The sequence below is a fragment of the Peromyscus eremicus genome, unplaced genomic scaffold, assembly GCF_949786415.1.
Source record: "Peromyscus eremicus unplaced genomic scaffold, PerEre_H2_v1 PerEre#2#chr22_unloc_1, whole genome shotgun sequence".
Taxonomy (NCBI): domain Eukaryota; kingdom Metazoa; phylum Chordata; class Mammalia; order Rodentia; family Cricetidae; genus Peromyscus; species Peromyscus eremicus.
In genome coordinates, this window is record NW_026734286.1 from 10757635 (window position 1) to 10783536 (window position 25902).

At 58.1% G+C, this 25902-nt stretch overlaps 2 protein-coding genes across 3 annotated transcripts; both read right to left on the bottom strand.

The window, feature by feature from the left end:
• Positions 1 to 14870: 14870 nt before the first annotated feature.
• On the bottom strand, positions 14871 to 24810 carry Scamp4 (secretory carrier membrane protein 4). Of its 2 annotated transcripts, none has more exons than XM_059252126.1 (7): positions 24753 to 24810; positions 19156 to 19203; positions 18548 to 18676; positions 18221 to 18377; positions 17288 to 17389; positions 15828 to 15945; positions 14871 to 15468 (listed from the first exon to the last, which is right to left on the bottom strand). In XM_059252126.1, the coding sequence occupies exons 2-7, from the start codon at positions 19160 to 19162 to the stop codon at positions 15292 to 15294; spliced, it is 690 nt and encodes a 229-aa protein (XP_059108109.1). In that variant the 5' UTR covers positions 19163 to 19203; positions 24753 to 24810; the 3' UTR covers positions 14871 to 15291. The 2 variants fall into 2 exon arrangements, with proteins under 2 accessions (XP_059108109.1, XP_059108110.1); XM_059252127.1 differs by lacking the exon at positions 24753 to 24810 and adding an exon at positions 24382 to 24650.
• Positions 20338 to 24047, bottom strand: Adat3 (adenosine deaminase tRNA specific 3). The gene has a single exon (XM_059252115.1). It carries the CDS (start codon positions 21685 to 21687, stop codon positions 20629 to 20631), a length of 1059 nt encoding a protein of 352 aa, XP_059108098.1. The 5' UTR covers positions 21688 to 24047; the 3' UTR covers positions 20338 to 20628.
• Positions 24811 to 25902: the final 1092 nt, after the last annotated feature.

Sequence of the window (25902 nt, forward strand, 5' to 3'; positions counted from 1 at the left end):
CCCACCTTACATCACGGCTGTGTCCCCCACCTTACATCACGGCTGTGTCCCCCACCTTACATCACGGCTGTCCCCACCTTACATCACGGCTGTGTCCCCCACCTTACATCACGGCTGTGTCCCCCACCTTACATCACGGCTGTCTCCCCCACCTTACATCACGGCTGTGTCCCCCACCTTACATCACGGCTGTCTCCCCCACCTTACATCACGGCTGTGTCCCCCACCTTACATCATGGCTGTCTCCCCCACCTTACATCATGGCTGTGTCCACCTTACATCACGGCTGTGTCCACCTTACATCACGGCTGTGTCCCCCACCTTACATCATGGCTGTCTCCCCCACCTTACATCACGGCTGTGTCCCCCACCTTACATCACGGCTGTCTCCCCCACCTTACATCACGGCTGTGTCCCCCACCTTACATCACGGCTGTCTCCCCCACCTTACATCACGGCTGTGTCCCCCACCTTACATCACGGCTGTGTCCCCCACCTTACATCACGGCTGTCTCCCCCACCTTACATCACGGCTGTCTCCCCCACCTTACATCACGGCTGTCTCCCCCACCTTACATCATGGCTGTCTCCACCTTACATCACGGCTGTGTCCACCTTACATCACGGCTGTGTCCCCCACCTTACATCACGGCTGTGTCCCCCACCTTACATCACGGCTGTGTCCCCCACCTTACATCACGGCTGTGTCCCCCACCTTACATCACGGCTGTGTCCCCCACCTTACATCACGGCTGTCTCCCCCACCTTACATCACGGCTGTCTCTCCCCGGAACCCACAGCTGCTCACTTCAGCTAGCACAGCCAGCCCCGTGGGGAAGGACCTGCGACCACAGGTGGCCACCATGCCCCTGCTTCACCCACTGCCCTCCCTAGCACTTTTACCCAAGCTGGCCTCCACCTCCTGCTCCTCTGCCTCCACATCCTGAGGGTGGGGAAGACAGGTCTGAGGCCGCCATGCTTGGTTTTGACATTTTAGTAACAGAATAGTGGGGTGGGGAGAGAGGAGCTCAGAACCCTATGTTCTTACAGGTGGAAGTGACCACAAAGCTTAACCCTGAGGGGACAGCTGTCCAGGAGGCACCTCACAGAGCTGGGATGTCGGGCCTGTCTACGCAGTCAGCGTGTGCAGGGCGCAGCACCAGGTGAAGAACAGCTCGCCTCCACCGCACAGAGCTGTCTGCCGGGAGGGAGGGGCAGTCTGTCCTGGTGGCCCTGCCCAGCCACACCTCCTCTCAGGGGCCCAGTTCAAGAGCCAAGGGCAGCATGCAGATGATTCCCAGGAGCCCACAGGGGCGTGCCACCACAGGAAGCACAGGCCACAGACACAGTGAGTTGGAGAGACAGGCCAGCGCCTGGGAATACGCACCACTGCCAGCTCTGTGGGCCCCAGCCACTCAGATCCCAGTTTCTCTGTGCCCGGGGGCTCCTGGTACAGCCTGCTCTGTGGTCCTGATTCCGGTACCTGCTCCCCAACCTGTACACACACTTGAAGACCCTTACAGGCCTCAGCCTGAGGCAGGGGTTCCTTTAGCTGCCCCAAGGGTACCCCTGATCTTTCCCACTATAACCCCAGGAGAACATGCACAAAGCAAAATCCCAGGAGCCAAGTTCAAGGCCATCTTCAGCCAGAGGCCAGCCTAGGTCACCTGGGATGCTGCCTCAAAAAACCTACAGCAGGGTTCAGGACGCCGGGGCAGGCACGAGTTTATGGCCAGCCTTGGCTACGGAGTTGCGATCCTGTCTCAAACTTACAAAGCAGGGCTGGTGAGATGGCTCAGTGGGAAAAGCTTGGTGAAAGCCTGGGAACTATCAATGTGGAGGGGGCCAGCCTGGTCTACACAGCGAGCTCCAGGACAGCCAGGGCTACAGAGACCCGAGTGTCAAAAAACCAAAGTTCAAGGAGAGAAGCAACTCCAAGTTTCTCCCTGACTTCCACAGGCACACAACGGCACATGGCACCCACCCACATGTATCTGAGGTACATAAGACCTGTATCAAAAGAGCCAAGCATGGTGACCCCACCACTCAGGACCTGGAAGCAGGAGGATCAGGTGTTCAAGACCATCCTAATCCACGTGAGACCTTGTCTCTGAAAAATCTAAAATTAAAAAAAAAAAATCAAGATGGGGTTTCTTCCCCCTTGGGTCTGAGCTAGGTGTGGCATGCTCTCAGGGGTCTCTAAGGGAATCAGTGGCTGGCACCCCAGCTGGAGAATCACATCTCCAGGCCTCAGGCACAGCCAAACCAAATACCCTTCTGTCCCCTGGCTTGTGTCCTGCTGTCACAGGCCTGCACAGCCCGCCATGGGGACAACCTGTTCCTGGCTTTGACTGTAGACTCAGGTGAGGCTGCATGCTGATGCTGGACCCTGACCTGTTTCAGAAGGCTCTGGAAGATCTTCCATCTGACAGGATGTGACCTCAATCTGTCTCGGCCTCATGGCACTGAGCTGTCCCGAGGGGCAAGGCTGTGGGCAGGAGGCCTCGGGCGACCTGAAGGCCTGTTCCAAGGGAGGAAAACAGAGGCCGACCACCACCACTGGGCCCCAAATTAGACTAATTCCCTAGCGTGGGGCCTCTCTCAGAGAGGAAAGGATGAATGACCACCCACAACACCTAGCCTCGAATGGGAGCCCCCAGCCAAGAGTGCAGCCTGGGGTCTTAGTGAACAGCTGTGAAAGCTAATCTGTCCTCACGATGGCACCCGGCACAAGGGGCCTCCCTTCAGGCTCTGTCTCCCAGCAGGGCCCTTAGGGCCCCATGAACAGCAGTTGGCCCAGAGGAGCTGCGCTGGAGGCCTCAGTGGGGGTAGTGGACATGGCCACGGAGAGGGGACATGGGCAGATTGGACAGCTGTGGCTCCCAGGCTTGGCTTTTTGACTGCTACGCGATCCGGGTGTCCTGTGCCCCTTCTGCCCAGGATGCGGCCTCCTGGTGACCATGCAGTGTGGGACAAAACCCACAGAGCGAAGGCACTCGTGGGGTCTGATGTACGTCCTTGCAGGCCTTGGGGTCCCGTCCCCCACAAGTGTGAGCGGCCACACTGCTTCCTGGGGTGACAGGTGGCCGTCCGATCACCCCAACTATGTCTCTGCATTCAGAGCTGAGTGCAGACCTGCCGAAGCTTCCCCACAGCACACCCTGAGGTCAAGCCCTGCTCTGTGCCTCCAGAGTGACTGTCACCTCCTGGGCGCCAGGATGGGGACAGGTTTGACTCATGGAGGTCAGAGCAGTTCATGGGCAAGTTCTTCACACAGGTGCTGCTGCCCAGCCTCTGGAAGTAGCAGAGGTCACAGGGGGTGTGTAGGTTACCAAAGGGACAGGTGTGTCCTTCCAACTCACAAGGCCATGCAAGACAGGGGCTCCCTTAGGGCACAGCCCTCCTGATTCATCCTGTGCCTCCTCTGTCCCTTGGGTCACGAACACTAGGCTGCCAGACCCCAGGTCCTCCTACACCAGACAGGTTGTCCTCTCTATAAAAGAAGTGCTATGACCACCTCATAGATACACCATAGCACTCAAGCCCACAGGCCCCAGATCTGGGGTCCTCCCAGCCCACCATTTCTCAGCCGAGTATAGAGACACCTCTGTGAGCCACACGCCTAGGGCTGTGCCGACCAACAGGCTCTTGAGAAAAGACTGCTCATGGTGCTGACTGGCAAGCTGATGCCCAGCATACAAGGACAAGGCTTGGGTCCTGCAAGAGCATGGCCACTAAGCCAGTGGACATGAGATGGGCAGGTGAACCAGGATGAAGCCCCAGCCACTTCCCACCATGATCCAGCTACAGGACTCTTGGGCTAGGGCCTCCTTCACATGGCCCCATCTGTCCCCCAGATAACAAGAAAACCACTGGCCTGTTCTATACCATCTAGACACCAAAAAGCCACACTATATAGCACTCAGCCACAACAGGACCTTACAGCCCTGCTCTCCTCGTCCCTCCCCGCCTGGCCCCCACACAGCTAAGGGTAGCACCTCAACAGTCCCCAGCCCCTTGCAGAAAGGATGTTGGCGGAAGCTGGTAGGAGCCTGGGGTGGTTTGTGCAGGAGTCACACACAGAATAAACACCATCTACCTCACAGCACAGCTCCTGTCCCGCCCGGTGTACGGACACACATCCCCAGGGCCTGCATCTTGGATGGGCATCCCCCATTTGTAAGCTCCCCAGGAACACAAGTGGTCCTCTGCATTTGTCTGGAATGCCATGTTCGTCCCAATTCACAATCGGCATGCTGGCTTCCCCAAAGCTGGGACGGGCATGTTGGCGCCGTTCAATTACCAAGAACCTCACTCATTTCCTGCTCCCGGAGGCGATTACAATATAATTAAGGAGGAGAAGTCACAGGTAACTCAAAGAAATCCACACTCGGTTCCACACTGTGGACAGCACAGGGGGCCCGGGCTCTGGGACATGCTTGGAGCCCAAGTGACCATCCCAAGGTAAAATAAGGGGACAGAAGGCCACCTCTCCTCTGAGCAGGCCCGGCGATATAAGAGGCATGCTCAAAGCAACACCGCCGGGAACTGGCACACAGACCCTGAACACCACCCCGCTCGTCTGCTGCAGTGGGCTCTGGAGCCCCTACATCGGGCCCTGGAGCCCCTACATCGGGCCCTCCCTAGGGGTCCCCAGCTCTCCTGCTTAGTTGCTCAGGTTCTCTCCCATTGGCTCCCAGGAAAGCACCAAGGCTCAGGTTAGTGGGGAGGGCGGGGACTGAACTGTGTTTGTGTGTGCCTGTGATCTCCTGGGAAACCCCCCAGCCAGCACCACACAGCTCTGGTGGAGACAAGTGCACACTTTCCCTTACAACCTGTACGGGCCATCCTCTGCTTTACACCCAGGCAGAGCCCCCAGGGCAGGCAAGGAGCCCAGACAGTGTCCACCCCCACACCTGACTGGTCAGCACTGTCCCAGTGGGCAGCTGGGGTTTCTCCTATACCAACAAGGCCTTTGTGCCTTCCACCCACCAGCTCTCAGAGTACCCAGGCCACAAACACCCACTGCAGCTCCTAGTGGAAGGCCCCATCAGCCTCCAGAGCCCTGAGGGACAGAGACAAGTCTCCCCGCCTCCACCTGCACACCAACCCCCAGGCTGCTTCCCGCACACTGCCGTCCAGAGGCCACCAAGATGAAAACCAGCTGCCCCCAACCTAAAAGCTGGGTCTCGCCCAGGTCGCACAGTAGGCCCCTCCCTGCAGACATTGTTTCCACCTCCAAGAGTCACCCATGGACGAAGTTGGGGCAGAGAGGTACCGGCAGGGGATCCAGCAGCCAGCTCAGACATCTCACCCCTCCCTCCTTCATCCGCGTGTTTCCGGAAAACAAAGCCGGTGGCCAGAGCGGAAGGGGGAGGGCACAGGCGGCTGGGACCAGAGTTCTCAAGCAGCTCCCTGCAACAGGTTCCCCCCTCCACCTAGACAGGACCCTCCGTCCCTGTCCCCAAGCCCCCCAGCTATTCTCCCCCAACAAACCACCAGGACCACAAATGGCGAACAGTGAACATCAGGCAGAAGGGCTGGGAGAGTGGAGGGACAAAGAGCCGGGCCCAGATGGCAGGAGGCCCGGAGACCAGGTGGAAAGGGAGGTCTGGGGACAAGAAAGGGACATCGGGGGACACGGAGAAAAACGTGAGCTTTGCAGGCGGTCTGAACACCCGGAGAGAAGACACAGGAAATCAGGGGGCAGAGCGCGAGGCCACGGGTGGGGTCAGAGTGTGGCAGACGCTGAAGCAGAATGGGGGTCCCGGGAAGAGGGTGACCGGAAGTGGTGGCGCCTGGGTGTCGCAGGTGAGCACCTGCGACATAGTAGACACAGGAACTCAGGTATCAGAGAGCCCGATCAAAGGTGGAGTCAGAGTGAGGGATACTGAGGCAAGGTAACCGGAAGTCGGGGTCGCGCGATACAGAGCACCAGTCGGGAACCGCAGGGTGGGGACGGCGAGCACCCCGGTGCGGAGACGGGGTCATCTGGGGTCAGTGGGGGGGGTCACAGGGGCGCGGCGCGGCGGGGGTGGGGCGCGGCCGGCCGTGCGCGCGCAACGTTACCTGCGCCCCGCCTGGGGCCCGCGGGCGGCGGCGGCCGAGCTCAGCAGCGCGGCGTCCCCCGCTCCGGGCCCCGCGCACGTCTGCGCTCCGGCTCGGGCCCCCGATCCGGCTCCCGCGCTGCCGGGGCCGGCCTCGGCATGTTCGGCGGGGAGGGCCGGGCTCCGCCGCTCCGCCGCGCCCGCTCCGCGGAGCCCCCGCGCGCCTTACGCCGCCAGCGTCGGCCAGCGGGGGGCGGCGGCCTGCGCGCGCCACTGCGCAGGCGCGACCGGGACGCGAGAGGGGTGCGCGTTGCTACGTCATAGCGCGGGGCGTGGCCTTTGGGAAGGGGCGTCGCTTTACGATCGCGCAGGGCGTGGTCTTAAGGTGCGGAACGTGGCTTTACGACCATGTGGGCCTGGTCACTGAGGGGGGCCTGGAGCTTTACGACGATCAGAGGTGTGGCTGGGAGGAGAGCGCAGAACTTTACGACACTGTGGGGGCGTGGCCTGAAGGTGGGCGCGGAACTTTAGCCACAAGGTAGGGGAGGGGCCTTGAGGTAGGCGCTTTACGGCGGGTTGGGGTGTGGCCTGGTGGTGGGCGGAGCTTTACCACGCTGGGGCTCAGGTTGGAGGCGGGAGCCGAACTTTACCATAACCCGGGGGCGGAACCAAGTGGCGGGCACGCCGTTTTGCGACGGCGCCTGAGGGTAAAGAGTGGTTCGCCGCACTACGGCTGCCGCGCTTTGCGGACGAGCCGAAGCCGCCCGTCAGCGAGTCCGAGGGACACCGTAGAACGGCGGCTGCGGGAGCGTACCTGAGCCGTCACTACTACCATCAGCGGCCCCACCCTCGCGGGGGCGGGGCTTGCAGAACCCGCGGGGCGGCGCGCTCTCGTTGCCATGGAGACGCGTGGCGGTCTCCGCGGCGCCGGCCCGCAGTTGCGTCTGTGACGTCACTGTCTCCCCACCCGACGTCACGGTGGGCGGTTCCAGGGGGCGTGGTTTTCCTGGAGCGCCGGCGACGGGGGTGGGGGCGGGGGGAGTGAATGGCGCTGGACCCGGAAGTCACTTCCATAAAAGAAAATAGTGTTTGAAAACTGTCGGCTTGGCTCCCGGCAAATGGTCAGAGTCAGGGCTGTTCGTCTCGGTCTTAATTCTTTACAACTTTATTCTGATTTCTGTGTTTTTTTTGAGACTGTCTTGCTGTGTAGCTCAGGCTGCCCCTCTATTCCTAGCAATCCTTCCCGCCTCAGCCTCCATCACCCCTTGGTTTTTCTTGTCTTCCTCTTGCATGACGACATCCCGAAGTGCCAGAGCCTCTGGGGTCCCAATCCTGCAGCAGGTCACCTGGGGACGACCTGCCGGTGCCCTGGCAGCTTCCTGCACAAAGCACGGGCTCCGCTTCCGTCTGGCAGGCACTTGGTGCAGCTCACAAAGTGCATGTTCACGCACTGCATCGTGTCTCCCCGCCGCACGTAAAGGCGGGGAGGGGCCGCAGAGCAGGGTCCCTATGTGACTCCTGTGCTGCCCAAGGCCCTGCCTGCAAAGAGGCCGCCCCCCCACCCACCCTGCTGCTTCCCCGATGTAGATATTTGCTCAGTTGAAGGAAACACATCTAGTCACAAATCCTCCGAGGCTAAAATGATGGACTACCCAGGGAGTCCTCAGTCCTGGGGGAGGGCACCCAAGTCTCAGACGACTTCATGGGTGGTAAAGTGCCTGAGGGTAGGTGCTTTGGTCAGATGGCCCCTGGGAAGGCCAGATGCAGGGTGCCAGATCCCAGCCTCTTCCTCATGACGGTATGCCGCTTCCCTCCTAGAAGAAAAACCAAGGGGTGACTATGCCGTCCTGGAAGGCTGAATCCAGCGTTTTAGCAGCCAAGTGCAGCCCCAAAGTTGCAGGCGGTAGAGAAGTTCCACAACCCCTTTTCCTTTCTTGCTGCAGCGTGGTTCTCTCCTGAGCTGTGGTGTGGAGGACTGTATCTGCTCTCAGTCGGTTCTTCTGGGAACCAGCGCAGGAGTGTGCACACAGTAGGCACTCAGCCGATGTGCCGTGACTGCTCCACAGCCCTCACAGAAGGGGAGAAGTTGGGCTTTTCCCTTTTTGGACGTCCTACCCCATCTTTGTGCCTCTTTACCTGGGTGGTGGCTGTTACTCATCTCTTAAATCACTGTGTTTACAGCTCAAAGTATACAGGAATTAAACCCAGGATTAGAGCGGTTCCAGGCAGAGGTTGTGTGACTGTGGACCAATCACTTACCCTCGCTGGTCCTCAGTACTATCTCCTTATAACTTTAGGTTAATGGCCAGGCCTATGAGTATACGGTGGGAATCCAGAAAGGGATAAAATACTGCCAGCTGTCGTCCCAACTAAGATGCAAGGGCTCCGCAGGGCGCCCCGGGTCACCTGCTGCAGGCTGAGAAGTTTCAGATTCCCTCTTACCTGAGACCCCCTTTGATGTTCAGATGTGGATGCTGAGAGTTAGACAATGGATTTATTGACCACTGCACCACCACCCTGTTCCCATGCTGCTAACTGGCAGATACCACAACCTCCCTGTGTCAGCTGCAGCGGGGTGCAGTCCCCAACTCACACCAGTTTCAGGGCTGCACCTAAGGGGAGAGTTCTGAGCTCAGGTTGGGTGAGGAAGGAACAAGATGGGGTGAAGCTGTGAGGGCCATGGGGTGGCAGGAAGAAGGAGGAGACAGCTGGAGGGTGAGCCCTGGGACCGTAGGACCAGCTAGCTGACTGACCCAGCATGATCCAATAAGATCCCTCCCCTGGGTGATGGAGGAGTAGCCCAGAGTCCTTGTCTACATCAACTGTTAAGCTGGGGCCAGAGACTGGGGGCACTGTCACCCCAGCGCTCAGGAAGAGGCTAGCCTGGGCTACAGAGGCTGTGTCACAGACAAAAGATGCCAGGAAGTGATGGCACACGCCTTTAGTCCCAGTACTTGGGAGACAAAGGCAGGCAGATCTCTGTGAGCTTGAGGCCAGCCTGGTCTACACAGAGAAACCCTGTCTCCGGAAACCAGCTTATGGGAGCAGCGGGCTCAGTTTGACTCTTCTGAGAGGCTGGGATTCCTTCCCTTTTCCACTGGGATTCCTCCTCCTCCACTGGGTTTGGCTTTGTTTGATTGGTTTGGTTCAGTATTTTGAGACACAGCTCCCTGTGTAGCCTAACACTGGCCCGGCACTCTCTAGTCCAGAGTGTGTGACAGTCCCCTGGGTCTAATAGGTGGTGCCGTGCCATGCTCAGCGGATGTCGGAATATTTTTACATTTTTTTACATTAAAGATATTAATTACACATGATATTCTTAATTACACTCATGATATTAATTACATTTGTGGTATTCATTGATTGCATTCACAGTATTCATTCAATAGCTATATTTATGATATTCATTAATTACATTAACTGTATTGATTTACACTCATGATATTATGTCCTGATACTACTGTCCATTTGTGGGATTTTTCCATCACACAAAACAGATTCTGTACTTAGGAAATCATTGCTCAATATTCCTTTCTTCTCCATCTTGAGATAACATCTAATCTTTCTGTCTCTATGAATTTGTATATTCTATAAATTTCATGTAATACAATTCTATAGTATTTGTCCTTTTTTTAATGTAAAAACAGTTTATGTGCAACTGCAAGAGAAATAATACACAGACAGCTTGAACATAAAAACAGGTTATAATTCAAAAGTCCAGGGTTATTAGAAACTAGAAAATGTTTTCTGTGTAGAAAATAGTAAAACTGGGCCTGGAGAGATGGCTCAGAGGTTAAGAACACTGACTGCTCTTCTAAAGGTCCTGAGTTCAATTCCCAGCACCCACATGGTGGCTCACAACCATCCGTAATGAGATCTGGTGCCCTCTTCTGGCCTGCAGACACACATGCAGGCAGAACACTGTGTACATAATAAATAAATAAATCTAAAAAAAAAAAAAGAAAATAGTAAAAATGATAACATTTCCCAGTAAGCACTTTTTTTTTTTTTTTTTTTTTTGGTTTTTCGAGACAGGGTTTCTCTGTGTAGCTTTGCACCTTTCCTGGGACTCACTTGGTAGCCCAAGCTGGCCTCGAACTCACAGAGATCCGCCTGGCTCTGCCTCCCAAGTGCTGGGATTAAAGGCGTGCGCCACCACCGCCCGGCTCCAGTAAGCACTTTTAAGCCAAATAATGGCTAAATTAAACATATAAATATTGATTAGATTCCGGGATACAGAAGAGACCTATCTTCATCTGTTCAGAGAGCTATGTTTTACTTAAGCTGTGTAAGTGAGATTCCTATTCATCTTCCCCTTCACTGTTTGATTTACGGCAGGCATTTTTCTATAGGCTAATCCATAATATAAAAATATTTTAGCCTCCCCTCCTGAAAGTACAGTTAGCACATTCTTTCATCAGCTTGATACGATACAAATTCTTATCCTAATAGTGAAATGTTTCACTAAACCTTGCCCAGTGATTGGGCAAAACCAAAACTTATTATAAGCCACAGTTTTCTCGGGTCCCCCCTGCTAGGTAGCCTCCCTGGTTCTGTGGGTTGCAGTCTGATTGTCCTTTGCTTTGGAATATTTTTACGTTTTATTATTTGTGTTTGTGCGTGCGTACGTGCGTGCATGTGCACATGTGTGTGTGCCATAGCACATGTGAAGCTCAGAGGCCAACATCTTGGAGTTGGCTCTCTCTCTACCTTTATGTAGGGTCTGGGGATTGAACTCAGGGAGCCATCTCACCAAACCATGAATGTTTTGTTTGTTTTTTTGAGACACAGTCTCACTGTGTAGCCCTGGCTGACCTGAAACTCACTCTGTAGCTCAGCCTGGCCTGGAGCTCACAGAGATCCACCTGCTTCTGCCTCCCATGTACTAGGAGTAAAGGTGTGTGTGCATCATGTGCACCACCAAACTTGACAAGAATGGTTTTTAAGATAGCATCTCATGGAGTCCAAGCTGGCCTCAACCCCATATGCAGCAAAGGATGACCTAGACGCCAACCCCTGATCCCCTGAGTGTTGGGGGCGAGGTGAACGCTATCCACTGACTCCCAGCTCAGACTTGGGGTTATGATGTCTGCACCAGAAAGTCACCTGCCTGTGAGATCATCGCAGGAGCCCCGGCAGGCAGAGGAAGCAGGAAAGACCCCCTTTGGGCCGAGGGAGCTGAGCCTGTTCCTAGCAGAAGGTGGAGGACCCTGAGCAGATGGCAGCTGCCCTCGCCCTGCACTGGCATTCACAGAGGCTCAGTTTCAAGTGGCCTCCTCACCGGAGTGGCAGCGTGCCCAGTCACGCCTGCCAGATCTGGTAGTTTCCCTCTGAGAGGACAGGACAGTCTGGGTCATCACGCAGGAACTGGTCTTGGAAGACACATGCTTGCTGTTCTTTTTTTTTTTTTTTTTTTTTTTTTTTTTAAAGATTTATTTATTATATATAGAGTGTTCTGCTTGCATGTATGCCTGCATGCCAGAAGAGGGCACCAGATCTCATTATAGATGGTTGTGAGCCATCATGTGGTTGCTGGGAATTGAACTCTGGACCTCTGGAAGAGCAGCCTGTGCTCTTAACCTCTGAGCCATCTCTCCAGCCCAATGCTTGCTGTTCTATTGGCATCGCTCCAGGGACTAGGGTCCAAAGTAGTCCCCGGGAAGGCGTGGGGTGGTGGTGGTGGGGGGTGGGGGCTGGCTGCCTCCATTCACCTGGTCTTGGATGTGCTGCAGGTGTCTCTCTGGAAGTCCCTGGGCCTCGGCGTCCTCTGTAAAAAGCCGAGGTGGAAATGAGCTGCTGTGGGTTTCCTCTCGATGCCACTTGACTAACTGATGTTCTGTTCTATGTCTAGAAAGAAGGAGGCCATCACTGACATGCTGACTAGTGATTTCTGCTCTGTGCTGAGAAGGGAAGAGAGCATCACTAACTGTCTTATTGATTCCCGGCTTGTGCACAGAATGGAGGGAACCATTGGCTGGCACATTGATTGCTAATGCCTGTCCTGTGCAAAGCATGGAAGGAATCATTCATTCCTCAGTTGATTGTTGATGTCTCCTCCATGGTGATTGGTGATGTCTGCACGGAGGGAGGAGGCAGTATAGTTTTATCTACTTACCATCCTCACAAAAGGTAAACTCTGGCAGGGCAGCCCCTCCTGCTGCTTCCAGATTCTGACAACAGTGACTGTATAATTTTTCTCTGTTTCCCCATTTTAAAGCATTCCAGACTTTTCTGAAAATTAGAGGCACAGTCCTAAACAAGAACTCTGGAGAGAAGATTCCAAGTTAGCAGTCAGTGGTGGAACCCTTCCTGGCTTCAGAGATGAGTATGTTCTGAACTGTGTCCCCAGCATCCCCTCCAGCCAGCAGGAGAGGTAAAAAGGACCCCATGAAGCAGATGTAAAAAGAACACACCAATAAAGAGCAGGGGTTTGGCGAGAGTGCTGGGATAGAAGATCAGGAGTTCAGGGCCAGCCTTGGCCACACAGTGTGTTGGAGGCCAGCCTGTGCTACAGAAGACCTTGTTAAAAGAACAAACAAAAAACCTAGAAAAGATTGAAAGAACAAAGTAGAGGACGGGTTACAGCATGTGATATTGCGTTGGGGACTTTGGAGACAGGGCTCCGTGAGAGGCCAGTGTGGGTGGAGAGGCCATGGCCATTGTATTCTGTGAGGACGGCACTGGAGCGTGCAGAGGACAATGGGGCCCTTGGAACAAGAAGTCCAGAGTGTCCCCTGGTGGCTGAAGGCGGAATTGCACCATAACTGTGGGAGAGAAGACGGGGTTGGGGAAGAGGAATATGTGGACTTCCTAACTACGGGGTCACTGTCCCTGCTCCTGGACAAACTGTCATGTGTGGTAGTGAGTTGTGTGTGGACACAAGCTTACAGGGGAAGCAACAGTCAGCTGGTGTCCTGAGGCCAGCCCTGTACACCAGGGCTGGAGCACAAGCTTGTCTCCATTCTGTGGACAGAACTCTTGCGGTCACAGTGGCATGTGCCAACCAGTGACCCTCAGTGTCCTTGGCCTGTAGATACATCACCCCATCTCTCCCTCCATGGCTTTTCCCATGGCAGGCATCTGTGTTTAGATCTTTTTGTTTTTCAAGATAGGGACAGCCCTGCCTGTCCTGGAACTCGCTCTGTAGACCAGGCTGGCCTTGAACTCAGAGATCCTCCTGCCTCTGCTTCCCAAGTGCTGGGGTTAAAGGTGTGTGCCACCACCGCCCAGCTGGATCTCCACTTTTTAATGACACGGGTCAGTCGGGTGTCTGGGACCTACCCTAAGGCCCCTGCAAAGATCCCATTTTCATGGCCACTTCCGAGGCTCTGGGGAAAGGGCCTTAGAACAGGGACGCTTTCTTTTCACAGCTCCAGGCTCCTGGTCACCTTTTCTAAAGCCTTTTTGAGATGGATTCCCATGTAGCCCAGGCAGGTCTTGAACTTGTTATGTAGCCCAGGATAACCCTCTTATTTTGGGGCATGTAGGTCTCACTAGGTAGACTTAGCCGGCATGGAACTCAGAGATCCACCTGCCTCTGCTCAGAACCCAAGTCAACAGCAGGCCATGATGGTGCTTGCCTGCCACCCCAGCCTGGGTAGGCAGAGGCAGGGAGTCCCTGGAGCTCACTGGCCGCCAGCCTAGAGATCTGGGAGTGTCCGTTTCAATGGGAAACTGTCTCAGAACACAAGATGGAAGGCAACAGAAGGCAGCTAGCTGATGCCAACCTCTGGGCTCCACACACATGCATGGGTAAGTATACACGCGCACACACACGCATGGGTAAGTATACATGTGCACACACACACACGCATGGGTAAGTATACATGTGCACACACACACACACACATGGGTAAGTATACATGTGCACACACACACACGCATGGGTAAGTATACACGCGCACACACACGCATGGGTAAGTATACACGCGCACACACACGCATGGGTAAGTATACATGCGCACACACACGCATGGGTAAGTATACATGCACACACACACATGGGTAAGTATACATGCGCACACACACGCATGGGTAAGTATACACGCGCACACACGCGCATGGGTAAGTATACATGCACACACACGCATGGGTAAGTATACATGTGCACACACACGCATGGGTAAGTATACATGTACACACACACAGCACATGTATCCCCACAACACAATACAGGCCCTGCTGCAGAAAAGAGAATTTATTTCCAGTAGGTTCTCACATAACAAAACCAACTGTGGCATGTGGGTGCACATACCCGGGGTGGGCAGGGCAGAGCTGCAGGTGTCTTGAGGGTGTGTCCCCCATGGCGGGCACTGGGCTCCATCCCCATGCCAAACTAAGATGGGGCTTCAGGGTGCAAGGCTGCTCCCCATGTGCCTGCAACTCTCTATTCTGGCCCCCTCCGGCATCCTGGGCACAGGACAGAGGCCAGGTGCCCAGGCAGTTTGGCAGGACACCGGTCTAGGAGGGGCATGGCCCTGTGGGGAGGCCTGGGGACCGTGGTGACTTGGCTGGTGGCACCAGTAGGTCACAAGGAAGAATGTTGAGTCCAAAGTCATCGGGGTGCCGTGGACATTCCAAGACTCGGTTTGGCTCTCCTGGGGAGGCCACAGCTGCCCGAGAAGGCAGAAGGGTGAGGGAAACAGGGTTCTCTCTAAGGCACAGATCTGTCCCTCGTCTGCTCCCAGCAGACCAGGGGCCTCTCTCCGGGCCTGGCCAGCCTGTGACAGGGGTGTGGCCTGCCTGCAGCTGAGCCTGTCTCTCTGCTCCCACAGAGAGGGGGGCCTCCTGGAGCCAGAGCAGCCCCAACCGAGTGGATCAGGGGCGGAGGTCTACTCAGGATCGTGGATGGGGGTGGGGACAGCAGGATGTCCCTGCCACTAGGGACAGGACAAGGAAGCTGCAGGACCCTGTCCCCAGAGGAGCACAGGGCTGGACTGGATGGTAGAGCTGAGGATGCAGCCACACCAGCCATGCTCCTGCCTCCATCCACAAGTGCTCCCTCTGGGGCTCAGCAGTATGTCTCAGGCACACAACGGACAGGAGCCTGGTGGTGCAGGCCACCCACCCCCTGGCCAGGCGGGAGCGGGGCGACCACCCAGCGGCTCTGGCGGAACGGCAGTGGACAGCAGCCGGCAGGCAGTTTGCTGAGGGTTCGGGCAGGAGACGGACACGGCGGAGGACCTCCGGGATCTCGCGGAGACGCTCGGGCTTCAGGACCAAGGGTGGCGGCAGGAGTCAGAGCCTAAGGCCACTGGCCTCCACTGGGGTAGCTGGGGACAGTGGGGTATTCGGGCAGGCTATTCCCAGAGAAGTTGTTAAACTGGGCCTCCCTCGATGGGGGGTTCCTCCAGGTACCAGTGTTCCACTCCGTCTGTGCCTTCTGGAGGCTTCCACCAGCCCCACGGTAGATCCTATGCACCTGAGGGATCAGGGAGGTCAGTGCACTGTCAGGACCCACTGTGACCCTCGGGTGACACTGTAGGGCGTCCCAGACCCTGCTCCCTCCCTGGGCCACGGACGCCTCATCTCCTCTGCTGTCCCCACAGCCCAAAGGACACCCCAGCTCAACACAGCTTCCCCAGGGCCGTAATGCCCCCACTGCACATCACTCTGGTGTGTGCCCACCCTCCTCCCTGGGACCTGAGGTGCACACGCCTGAGCAGCGCCCAGGAGTCTTCCCCAAACCCTGTCAGTTCCCAGGTGACAGCTGAAGACATGGGGTGTTCTGTGTGAGTGATGTGAGAAAAGAGGTCGTTTCAGGAGGGAGACAGGGCTCACCCTCACAAGTGCGACGGCCATCATGACAGCGGACAAGGAAAACAAGATGGCCGGGATCAGCATGACCACAGCTGCCCCAACATTGACCCCAAAGAATCCAACAGCTGCCAGCCAGCCACTGCAGGGTGAAAGAGAGGGGAGACAAGGAGTGAAAAGGTTCAGCATACCCACAGAAGGGCCTGCTTGCTGTCCTTCATATGCAAAGAGCTCTGACAAATCAACAAGGAATAGGTACATAAGGCCTTATCTCCTTCATATGTACAGAGCTCCAACAGATCATCAAGAAAAGGTAACTTTAAAGGAGCTGGGCTCAGTTAAGGACCAACAGGTGACTGATCAATACAAAATGATGGTTATAACAAACTGCTTAACAATTTAACAGGCTTCGGTTCATAAAACATACCCAACCAAAACACACATTTCAAAGAAAGTACTAAGGCAAGGCCTTGCTGACTCCTACAGGTCATTATAACATCTTTTGTTCTCCACACTACCTTAAATGAACTAAAACTCAAGAGCGTAAGTAACACTCAGTAGCCCATCCATGCTGAGAATGCCACCTGCCAGTCTGAGTCAGGGCTGGTGGCATGGCTGGGTGATGGGGTGGGTGACGGCCCGTTCAGAGGTTACAGAGTCCAGCGGCCAGCGAGGAGGGAGGAGGGCATGGTTCCTGAGAGGCATGGAGAGGTGAGAGGGTGCCGAGACCCTGCATGGACAGAACTGGAGGCCCGCCCACACTGCATCACTGAGCTCGGAGACTGAGCAGCAAGCATGGTGTCTGTCAGGGACCGCCCCGGGTCCGCTGCATGTGCCTATGGTTGTGTAGCTCAGTGTTCTTGGGAGACTCGGGCAATGGGGCTGCGGATTCTGCTGCCTGCGCTTGGGAACCTTGTCCTCCTCTGGGTTGCCTCCTCCAGCCTTGACAGGAGGGATGGGCCTGGGCGAACTGTAACGTCTTGGGCCCTGTTCGGCTGACCCCTCGGAGTCCTCCTTTTTTGGAGGGAAATGAAGGAAGGAGTGGACCTGGAGAAGAGGGAGGTGCTGGGAGGACGGAGGGGAGCTGCGTTCGGGGTGCGGTGAGTAAGAGAGAGAAGAAATGGAGGTCTAGACAGGGTGGCATCCGCATGTATCCCCGTACTCCGGAGTCAGGCGGACAGACCTCACACGTCAAGTACCAAGTTCCAGGACAGCCAAGGCCACACAGTGAGACCCCCAAAAAAAGAAATGGAGGACCTAGACATGGCAGTGTGTCTGTTCCAGGCAGGCTTGGGCAGCATGGCAGGGAGGGTTCTGTTGAAGGAACCTAACATGGTGGCGTGGGCCGGGCTGCAAGCGGCTTGGCAGTGCCCTCTGCTGGTGGCCCGCGGCAAGGCGGTCACCTGTCTGCAGGGCAGTCTGGGGCTGGGCGGACTCTCACACACAGGCGAAGGGGAGGCATGCATCCCGCGGGGTCTGCTTACCATGCGCCCCAGCCTGAGAAGCCGATGGCCTGGATGGCGGTCAGGACAAACTGTGCTCCGAAGATGAAGAAGAACGCCATGAAGTTAAAGGAGCTGTCAGCTCTGCAAGGCACATTGTGCAGTGGGAGGAGTCAAGACCCCCTCGTCCCCGACACACCCACCGACCGAAATGACTAAGCCCCCCACCAAGCACTCAGCCTGGGCGCTGACCACACGGGCATGGCGCCACTGCCCCGGGGACTGCATGGGGAGCTGATAAAAGTCTAGACACCCTGTGGGCAGATGGCTGCAGATGGAGTATTACGAGGCCATGAACAGGGGCACCAACACACCACAGTGGAGGGACTTGTGCTCAGAGAAACAAACACGGAAAACCACACAGGTGTGGGGCTCAATAGTAGAAAAGGTCCAGAACAGACAAATCCAGAGACAGAAGTGGGTCGTGAGGCTGGAGAGAGGACCTGCGGAGAATGGTTTCCTTTGCATGATGGAATCCTCTAGAAGCAAGGACCAGCAATGGCTGGACTACTGCATTGCAATGCGGGGGTACATTGTGGTCAGGAACTATTAAAACCAACAAGGCCGAAAGACTGCTCATGGGAATCCTCAAAAGTCGGAGCGTGGTCCCACAATCCAGAGAGGCTGAGGCAGGGGCACTGTGGCCAGACCTCCCTACAGTGAGACTCCAAAGCACCAAGGGGGACATGGCTCAGCTGGAACCACTTGCCCAGTGTCTCACACTCTGGGCTCCATCCCAGCAACCCCAAGACAGCAGCGGGCTGTGGCCTGCGGCCACAGATTGCTGACCGTGAAGCCCGTCCTGGACAGGCAGATCCCAGGTCCCCAGGGATCAGAAAGCACAGCCTCCATGGGTCCCACAGCTTGGAGTGGGTCAGAGGTTCTGCGGCCTGACGGCCCCCAGAGCAAGCTTACCGGAAGGCCTTGTATGCAGGCCGGAACCAGCACACATAACTGCAGGGAGTGAAGAGAAGCAGCCAGAGCATGGCCAGGCCGAAGTTGGCCCCCGCTCCACCCGCAATCCACCAGGCCAGGCAGGCCACCAGGTTCACACCCAGAGTGGCACAGTAAACTGGAGGGACAGGTAGGAGAAGAGTGGGGAGGTCACCAAGGACCTCTGTGGCCAGGGGCTCTCCCCACCAGCCCATTAAGGGTGAGCCTCATGCAGGGAGCAGGGTCTCACATCCCGACAACACTGTGCCTGCCCTCAGTGGGGACCCCCACCCGCTCCGCAAGGCTCACACATCCACAGCCGGTAGATCCTCTTCACCAGCACCTGGTGCTCCACGGGGATCTCGTCGGAGAAGTCCTGGTAGAAGCAGGGCTTCAGCGGCACAAAGCGGGGCAGGGGCGGGAAGTTGTTCTCCTTTCCTGCAGGAGGGAGACCCCCGGGCAGCCTGTGGCGGCCAGAAGCCTGCAGGAGCACCCTCCCTCCACCTTAGCCCCTTCCTGAGCCACCAAAGCTCGACAGGACACAGACCTGCGCAGGATCAGCCCTACCCTCGTGGGCTGCAGCCAGAGTCACACCCCAGGGTGTTAAAGGAGGCCACCAGTCAGGGCACGGGCCCTGGGGTCAGCATTCCCAGTGTCCTGGGGTTGTCAGGCCAAGGGGGCAGAGAAGAGGAGCGCGGCCAGAGGCCCCTCCATACCCCGGGTCCCCTGCACACCCTGCCACGCTGTCTACTTTGAACCTCCCTTCATCTGCAAACGGGAGGACACTGGTGGCTCTTTGGTGGCACCCAAGGCGTTACAAGGGCAGAAGCCGGGGAGCCCACTCTGCAGCCACGGCTTAGGAGTCCAGGGCTTCGGGGGGAGTTGGGGACGCTGCCTGGGGAACAGGGCAGACTCACCTGCCATTTCTGTACCGGCTGACCTGGCACCCAGGCAGAAGGGCCCACCTAAAAGGAGACCAGTATGAGGGCCTCGCCAGCCGCCGGCCTAGGAGACCCTAGGCCGGCCCACCGCTGCAGGCTCTGCTGCCCAGCCAGCTTGGCTGCTGGCTCAGTGGGTGTTGGCCCAGATGTGGGGCCGCCTGACGTCACTTCCCCAGAGAGCAGTCTGGAAGGGGATGGGTCAAGTCACCAGCTGATTCTACCCACAGCCTTGGAGCCAAGATGTCCCCAGTTCTTGGTGTCCTCCCAACGCTGACCCCTGACTGTGGCCCCACAGATGACCCCCACTACTGCTGACACACCTCTCAGGGCTTCCATTCCACCCAATCACCCAGAGCAGAGCTCACTGCCATGTGACAGCCACATGGTCACAGCAGCTATGGGTGTGGCACTCACCCATGGGAGCTCGTAGCGACCCTGGCACAGCCCCAGAGGCACCTAGAGTCACTTTTCAGAGTAGCTCTGCCCCTAAGTGCTGCCCTCAGGGCATGGCCGGGTAAGGCCCCCATGGGGCTTCAGGTGATAAACTCGCAGGTACACCCTGGTCTCTGAGTCCAGGCCCCGCTCAATCAACCAGGTGCCACTGGCTGGACACAGTCCCACAGAGTCTCAAGATGGGCCACCTCACGGCCCTGCCTCACGGCCTCTCCCTGCCCCACCCTGCCTCCTGGTCACCCGAGGAGCCAGCCCACAGAACATGTCTTCCCAAGAGGAGAAGGATGGAAGGCCTATGAGAAGATGCAGGCCACTCCTCGGACTGTCCCCCACTGCGGCCAGCAGGCGCACAGCAGCCCCACGTCCCCTCAGACTGGGACGGCGGGGCCAGGTCTCCTAAGGGCACACTGCCGTGGAACCGGTACCCCACTACATCCGAGGCCTATCACCCCACCGCACTCTGATCCTTCTGAAGCCCCAGCCTTCCCACGAACAGCCTGTGGGTGAATCGACCCCAGGCCAACAGGTGTCCAGACATACTCGGAACCTTCCAGACTCCGCAGACAGGCAAGGGTGCCTCCTGGGATGTTCCTACCCCCAGAAGCACCCAGAGCCGGCTGCGCTCATCAGGACTGCCTTCCCTTCACACCCCACAGACTGACGCAGACGCCCACCCCAGCCTGGCACCTCGGTGCAAACGGGAACTTGGTTTGAGGCGCTTTATTTTCACACACACGATGGCTGCCCCGAGCCTGGAGGACCGCGGGGACTGTAGGACAGCCACTGGGCTTGTACGCAGAGCTGAGTCCCACGGCTGCCGCAGCCGGCAGAGGAGGCCGCTGTCTCGGGGCTGAGGGCGCCCCACATGCTGACCCAGGTGGTCAGTGTCCTTAGACACGGAGAGTGGGGGGCCCCCAGGGTCCAAGGCCATGGAGCTGCGGGGGATGCGGGCTGGCCAGGAGCAGAGAACAGTCTGGAAGTGGAAGGTCACCAGGCCTACGGGTCGGGGTCCAGCTGGCAGCACTGGTCCTCGAGGATGCCGCGGAACACCTGGAAGCGGTGGTTGAGGTCTGGCCGCGCGTGGACACGGAAGCGCGTGCCCAGGGCGCCATCGGGCGAGGGCGCCCCATAGAAGACGCGCTGGATGCGGGCGTGGACGAGGGCCATGGCGCACATGACGCAGGGCTCGCGGGTAACATACAGGTCGTAGCCGGTGCACACGTAGGGCAGACCATCCTCATCCTCATCCAGCTTGCGCACGCTGCCAGCACGTGCACCCTGGGCGGCGGTAGCCGGGGCGAAGGAGCAAGCCGGGTGGCGTCTGAGGTCACAGGAGCCACGGCCCTGCCCCTGGGCCACCAGGTCGATGCACACCATGACAGCGTGCAGCAGGGGGCTGGCCAGGCCGCTGCAGTCATGGCCTGTGGCCAGCACGCGGTCCGAGGCTGGGTCCACCACCACAGCGCCCACTGCCCGCAGGCCCTGGGCAGCTGCCCTCTGGGCGGCACACACGGCCTCTTCCATGTGGCTCTGCATGGCCGCTCGCGCCTGCGCAGAGAAGAGCTGCCCGGCCAGCGCGCTGGTCACCTGCTTGTCCTCGTGGAAGGACGTGGGCCAGTGGGCCCGCGCCTCCTCAAACTGGCTCCGGGTGAGCGGCGGCCGGGCGGGCACGGGCACCAGGAACGGTGTGCCCAGGCCACGCGGGTCCACGGCCGGCCTGGGGAGGAGCTCGGCCAGCGAGCGCGGGCCTGCTGAGGGCCCCGCCAGGCACAGCAGCAGATCTGACGCGTGGGCGCCGCCGGCGGCGCTGCGGCTGGGGCGTACCCGCTTGAGGTGGGGCTGGGCAGGAAGCGGGTAGACGGCGGACACCTCCCGCAGCAGGCGGGACGTCTGGCGCTTGTCCAGGACAGGCGCGGCGTAGGCCAGCACCAGCTCCACGGCCCCCGACTGCTGCTCCGACAGGACAGGGAGGGCCTGCCACTGCGCCGGCTCTCGCTCCTCACTTCCAGCCTTCCCAGGCCCAGGCTGCTCTGCGAGGCCCCAGGAGGGCTCCATCCTCAGTGGGGGTCGACTGTGGAAGACAGAGATGGGACTGGAGTGTCATCCGTCAGCTTCAGTGGGTCGGGGGTCTGTCCTGGGATGTGTGGGTCCTGCGAGACCCCGGAACGACGAATCCAGAGCGCCAGGCAGAGTCCGCTGACCCCGGGCTGCACAAGGACTAACCCTGCCGGGCTCCTGAGGGCTCCTGAGGGCCCTAACGAGTCCGCATGCCCCACCGACCGACGCCGTGTGGAGGGCAGTGTGCAGACAGGCATCCATGACCATCAAATCGAGAACCCACCCCACAGCATGCACAGAGCCCGGCTTCCAGCCCCTGCCCCGTGTAAACCAGGCCCAGGGGCAACACCTGCCATCCCAGGTGTAGGCCCGGGGATCAGGCCAACCTGGGCTACACAAAACTTGGTTTCTGACAAAAAACAAACAAAAAGAAAAACCATGAAAGACATACCCAGTCCTCGGCCCCTAAACAAACCTGTGGCCACCCACAACTGCTACTCTATCTGCCTCCAGAGGTCACAGGTCTGGCATGGGCTGCTGACAGCTCTGGCTGGCTTCAAGACCTCGGGCCTACAGTCAGGAGAGACAGAATCCTGCCCGCAGTGTGCGGGGTGGACCTGCCTTGTCCAGTCCATGTGAGAACAGCCCCACGGGACCCTCGACTTCGCCTAGGTGAGACCGGCAGAGGATGCAGCCACAGCACACGCAGCTCCTGGCTATGGCCCCAGGGCTGATGGGCAATATCATTCCAACATCATTCCAAGCTGCTAAATGTCCCCTTTTCTACACAGTGACGGGGTGGGGGTGGGGTGCAGGACCACCCCTAGAAAAGCATAAACCTCACACTCAATACAGCTGACCCCATGGCTGCTAGGGGACATGCCCACCTTGGTCAACTGAGGGGTCAAAGACCAGAGCCAGACATACACCCAGTAGCACACACCTGTCATCCCAGCACTTGTGGCGCAGAGGCAGGAGGATGGCTGTGAGCTGGAGGCCAGCCAGAGCTACAGGGCAAGACCTCACCTCAATCTTCTCTATCCCCAGAAAAAAGCAGCAGACCTAAGATGCACCCCAAGAATACAGACCCTGCCAAACAAGGCAGGCATGTGGCCATGACCCATTCCACTCTGGACTTGTGCTCCGGGGTACGGCCTGCCTAAGGTGCCCCACCTCCTGCTGCAGTGGGCTAGCCTGGGAACCTGCCAATCCATGGCACCTGAGCTTTGCTGTGCCAGCACCGCAATGAAGCCTGAGCCGACAGCCAACACCACTGCCACCTGCGATACACAGGAGCAGAGCCAGGCTCGGAGAGGCTGCGGGAGGCGAGGCTGCAGGGAGGGGACCCTCGTGGCCCTCAGACACTGCTTCTCGTTGCTCTGGAGTCACAGCTAGCCAGGGCAAGATGGCGGGCGCCAGACCCGAGGAGGACGGCAGCCCCACAGCAGGATTCGCACACACACCACCTGCCACCCAGTTCTCTGCTACTCAGTCCTCAAGTCATGAGCTCGGCGGGGTCGCCACCTCCCCGGCCCACCGTGCCAACCTATGGGCAATGATTAGGCACCCACATCCTTCACGAGGGCTCAGAACGATCATCAGAGCACCCCCAGGGAGGGGGCTGGGGCTCAACGTGGCAGGAACCTGCCTGCCACACAAAACCCTGAGTTCCCTACCGAGCACCAAGCCAACCACGGGTGTGTGTGTGTGTGTGTGTGTGTGTGTGTGTGTGGCAGCAGGGCTGTCTGTAGTGGGCTTGTTGACATTACCCAGCATCACACCCCACACCCTGCCTCCCCCGCTGGCGTCCACCCGCCCCTGGGAATGCTCTATGCAATGACTAATGTGCTCACCCGGCCTGCCCAGGTTAACACTGCATGGCTCTGTGGGCTCCTGAGAACCACAGGTGCCCCTCAGAGCCCTAAGACTAGGAAGGGAGAATGGTGCCAGGCATGCCTGGGAGCCTGGTGTTACCATGGCTGCCCCTGCACAAGCCCCATGGCAGGCAGAGCCCATGACGGCCCACGGTGACATCTGGCCTCCCCAGGGCACATACCACGCCTACAGCCCCCACCAACTGCCGGGGCCACAAAGCACCACTGTCTCCAGGGCAGGAGACACAGCCCTGTTTGTCCCCTCAAGCCTACAAAACAAGGGATACAGGAGGAAGGCTGCCTTGGGGACAGGACCCCTGGGGAGGAGTTTACAAGCCACAGGATGGTAGCCAAGGCTGCGGCCACCCTTCAAGTTCACTGCTTTAGAGAGCCGTTCTGCACGTTTGCTTTCTTGTTTTGTTTTGAGACAAGGTTTCCCTGTGTAGCCCAGGCTAGCCTAGAGCTCACCACGGACATCAGGCCAGCTTCGATGGGCCCTGGGCCCAGGGTCCAACAGACAGGGATAGCACACGCCCCAAACACCAGGCACTCAATAAGCAAGACGTTGAGTTCCGGGTCAGTATGAGCCATAAAGCAAAACCTTGCAAAATTAAAATAAAAAGGGCTGGAGGCAGAGCGCAGCAGTGCAGAGCGTTCCCGTCCTACAGTGAGGGGCCTGGAACCCGCCCCTGACTGGAGGGACGCAGCAGTACAGTGCCCTCCTGGCACGACCCAAGTCCAGGATGCGATCCCGGGTTCCACCAAAATACCCCAAGAATTCCCATAGGGCGCCACAGCTTAAAGGGAAACCGCACACCTGCTGTCACGATGGTGAATCCACAACCCTGAGGCAGGGGACTAACTGCGATGACCCGGAACAGATAACCGGAAGCAACTAGAAATCACGGAGTTTCCGGAATGAGAAGTAGGGTACACGCGTGCGCAGCAAACGGACGGCGTGAGGGCGCGGTAGGGACAAAGCCCTCTGTGCGCACGCGTACTAGCCTGGACTGCTCGCGCACGAGCACGCCCACCGCCCCCCGGGACGCGCGCGACACTCCCCGAGCCTAGGTAGTCGGCCCCGGCAAGGCCTTCTTCCCCCGCCCACCGCCCGGGCAACGTCGCCATCCCCGCTGCCGGTGGCGGGTCCGGAACGGCGGAAGCCGAGCCCCTACGGCGGCTGCTCACCTGAGGGACGCCCGCGAGAGCGCCACGCTTCTCCAAGTCCTAGCAACGGGGCCGCCCCGCCTCCCGCCGCGGGGCACGACGGGAACGTAGTTCCGTGGGCGGGGCCTGCTCGAGGCGGAGACCGAGACTTGACTACAATTCCCATAAGGCCGCGCGCGTGCCGGTTCGCCTTCGTGTATCTGGGGCCTTTTTTTTCTTGGGTCCTGCGGTGGGGAAAGCTCTGTGTTCCCGGCTCAAGACCCGCGGGTGGGTGGCCGAAACCCGGACCCTGCTTGACATTTTGAGAAATCCACAGCGAGGAGACTTGGGGGGGAAGTGGGGGCCATCTGTAGTCACGCAAAGAGCATCTGCCCGCAGACGGCTGTAAAGTTCCCACGTTGCCCCCGTCGTTCACACTGCTTTGGAAGGTGGTCGTGGTCTGAGGTTGTGGGTCCACTCGGGCCCTCATTTTCCTCATCCGTACAGTGGATGAAGCAAGTGTGTGGACTCTGAAGTACACGTTGGGGCTCAGGCTGGAGCAGTTTGTGATTGCCTAGCGTCCAGGGTACCTTGCCTTCCATCCACAGCGCTGCATCCACACGCGCGCGTCATCCCCGCCCTCTGGGGTTTGAGACAAAGTTCAAGGTGGGGGGTGGGCCTTAATCCCAGCACTCAGGAAGCAGAGGCAGGCGGAGACCCTGTCTCAGAAGACGACAAAGGTTCTGATGCACATGAATGGAGATCACTTGCCTGCCAGCTGTGAGGCCCTGGGTTCAATCTCTGGCAGTGCATGAAACAAAAAGTTAAAGAGTGAATCCAACGGGGCTGGAGAGATAGCTCAGCGTTTTAGAGCACGAGCTGCGCCTTCAGAGGTCCAGAGTTCAATTCCCAGCACCCACTTGGTGGCTCATCTGTAATGGGATCTGATGCCTTCTTCTGGATGTGGGATGTGATCTTCGTAACGCAGACAGGCAGCCCTGCAGGTCACCTGCAGGAGCTTGCTCCCCCCTCTCTGTCCGTCTGTCTCCCCTCTTTCTGGTTGGTTTGGTGCTCGGTAGGGAACTCAGGGTTTTGTGTGGCAGGCAGGTTCCTGCCACGTTGAGCCCCAGCCCCCTCCCTGGGGGTGCTCTGATGATCGTTCTGAGCCCTCGTGAAGGATGTGGGTGCCTAA

Bases quoted from the DNA above. Each gene is read 5' to 3' on its own strand.
- Scamp4 (XM_059252126.1), bottom strand. The intron at 17,390-18,220 runs GTAAGCTTGCTC...TGTGCCTTGCAG, and splicing joins CCTGCATACAAGGCCTTCCG to AGCTGACAGCTCCTTTAACT. The intron at 15,946-17,287 runs GTAAGCAGACCC...TTCACCCTGCAG, and splicing joins TTCTCAGGCTGGGGCGCATG to TGGCTGGCTGGCAGCTGTTG.
- Adat3 (XM_059252115.1), bottom strand. From the start codon at position 21,687: ATGGAGCCCTCCTGGGGCCTCGCAGAGCAGCCTGGGCCTGGGAAGGCT.